The 627-nt window shown below is 24.5% G+C and overlaps 1 protein-coding gene across 1 annotated transcript; it reads left to right on the top strand.

Moving 5' to 3' along the window:
* Window positions 1-42: 42 nt before the first annotated feature.
* On the top strand, window positions 43-627 carry Chro.60042 (hypothetical protein; the record flags this gene model as incomplete). The annotated part of the gene is made up of 1 exon (XM_659728.1): window positions 43-627. A coding segment is annotated over one exon (585 nt), but the record flags the coding sequence as incomplete, so codon positions are not given.

Genomic DNA, 627 nt, shown 5'->3' with positions numbered 1-627 from the left:
AGTGGTGATTGGTTAAGACCTGATGGAGTTAAAGTACATATCATGTATATAACANAACCAATTAATTGGCCAGTANAATCAACAATATATAAATGGTTAAGAGCTTATTGGTTTGATGATGCATCATTAATATCTCCAATAAGATTATGTACAACATTATTTATGGATAAAACATATAAAGATGAAAAACATTCAATGTCAACTTCTGCAAGATTTGTTCAACTTGGTTTCTTTGGTGCATTAAGATTTGGTTCAAATAGGATTGATATATATTCACCTTCAAATGGTTATCAAATATTATCATTAAGAAAAGTAGGTATTAATTTACCACCATATGTTCCATTTAGTTTAGGATCAGTAGTAATACCAGAAAGTGATTCTTATAAAATCAATACAAATATACAACAATCATATTATAATCAGAATAATCAAGGTGGATATTACGTTGATGATTATAATAATTATTATGGAAATCCTAATTATGAGTATGATAATAATAATAATAACTATTATAATAATGAACAAATTATATTTAATGGAATGGGTTTAGTTCAGAATATTACAGAGAATATTAATAATACAAGAACAAAAGTTAATAACAATTCAACAAAAATTATTAAAAAAGAA

This window comes from Cryptosporidium hominis (genome assembly GCF_000006425.1).
Source record: "Cryptosporidium hominis TU502 chromosome 6 CHRO016018, whole genome shotgun sequence".
Taxonomy (NCBI): domain Eukaryota; phylum Apicomplexa; class Conoidasida; order Eucoccidiorida; family Cryptosporidiidae; genus Cryptosporidium; species Cryptosporidium hominis.
Note: the sequence above shows the minus strand (reverse complement) of the source record. Positions and strands in the feature narration are given on the sequence as shown.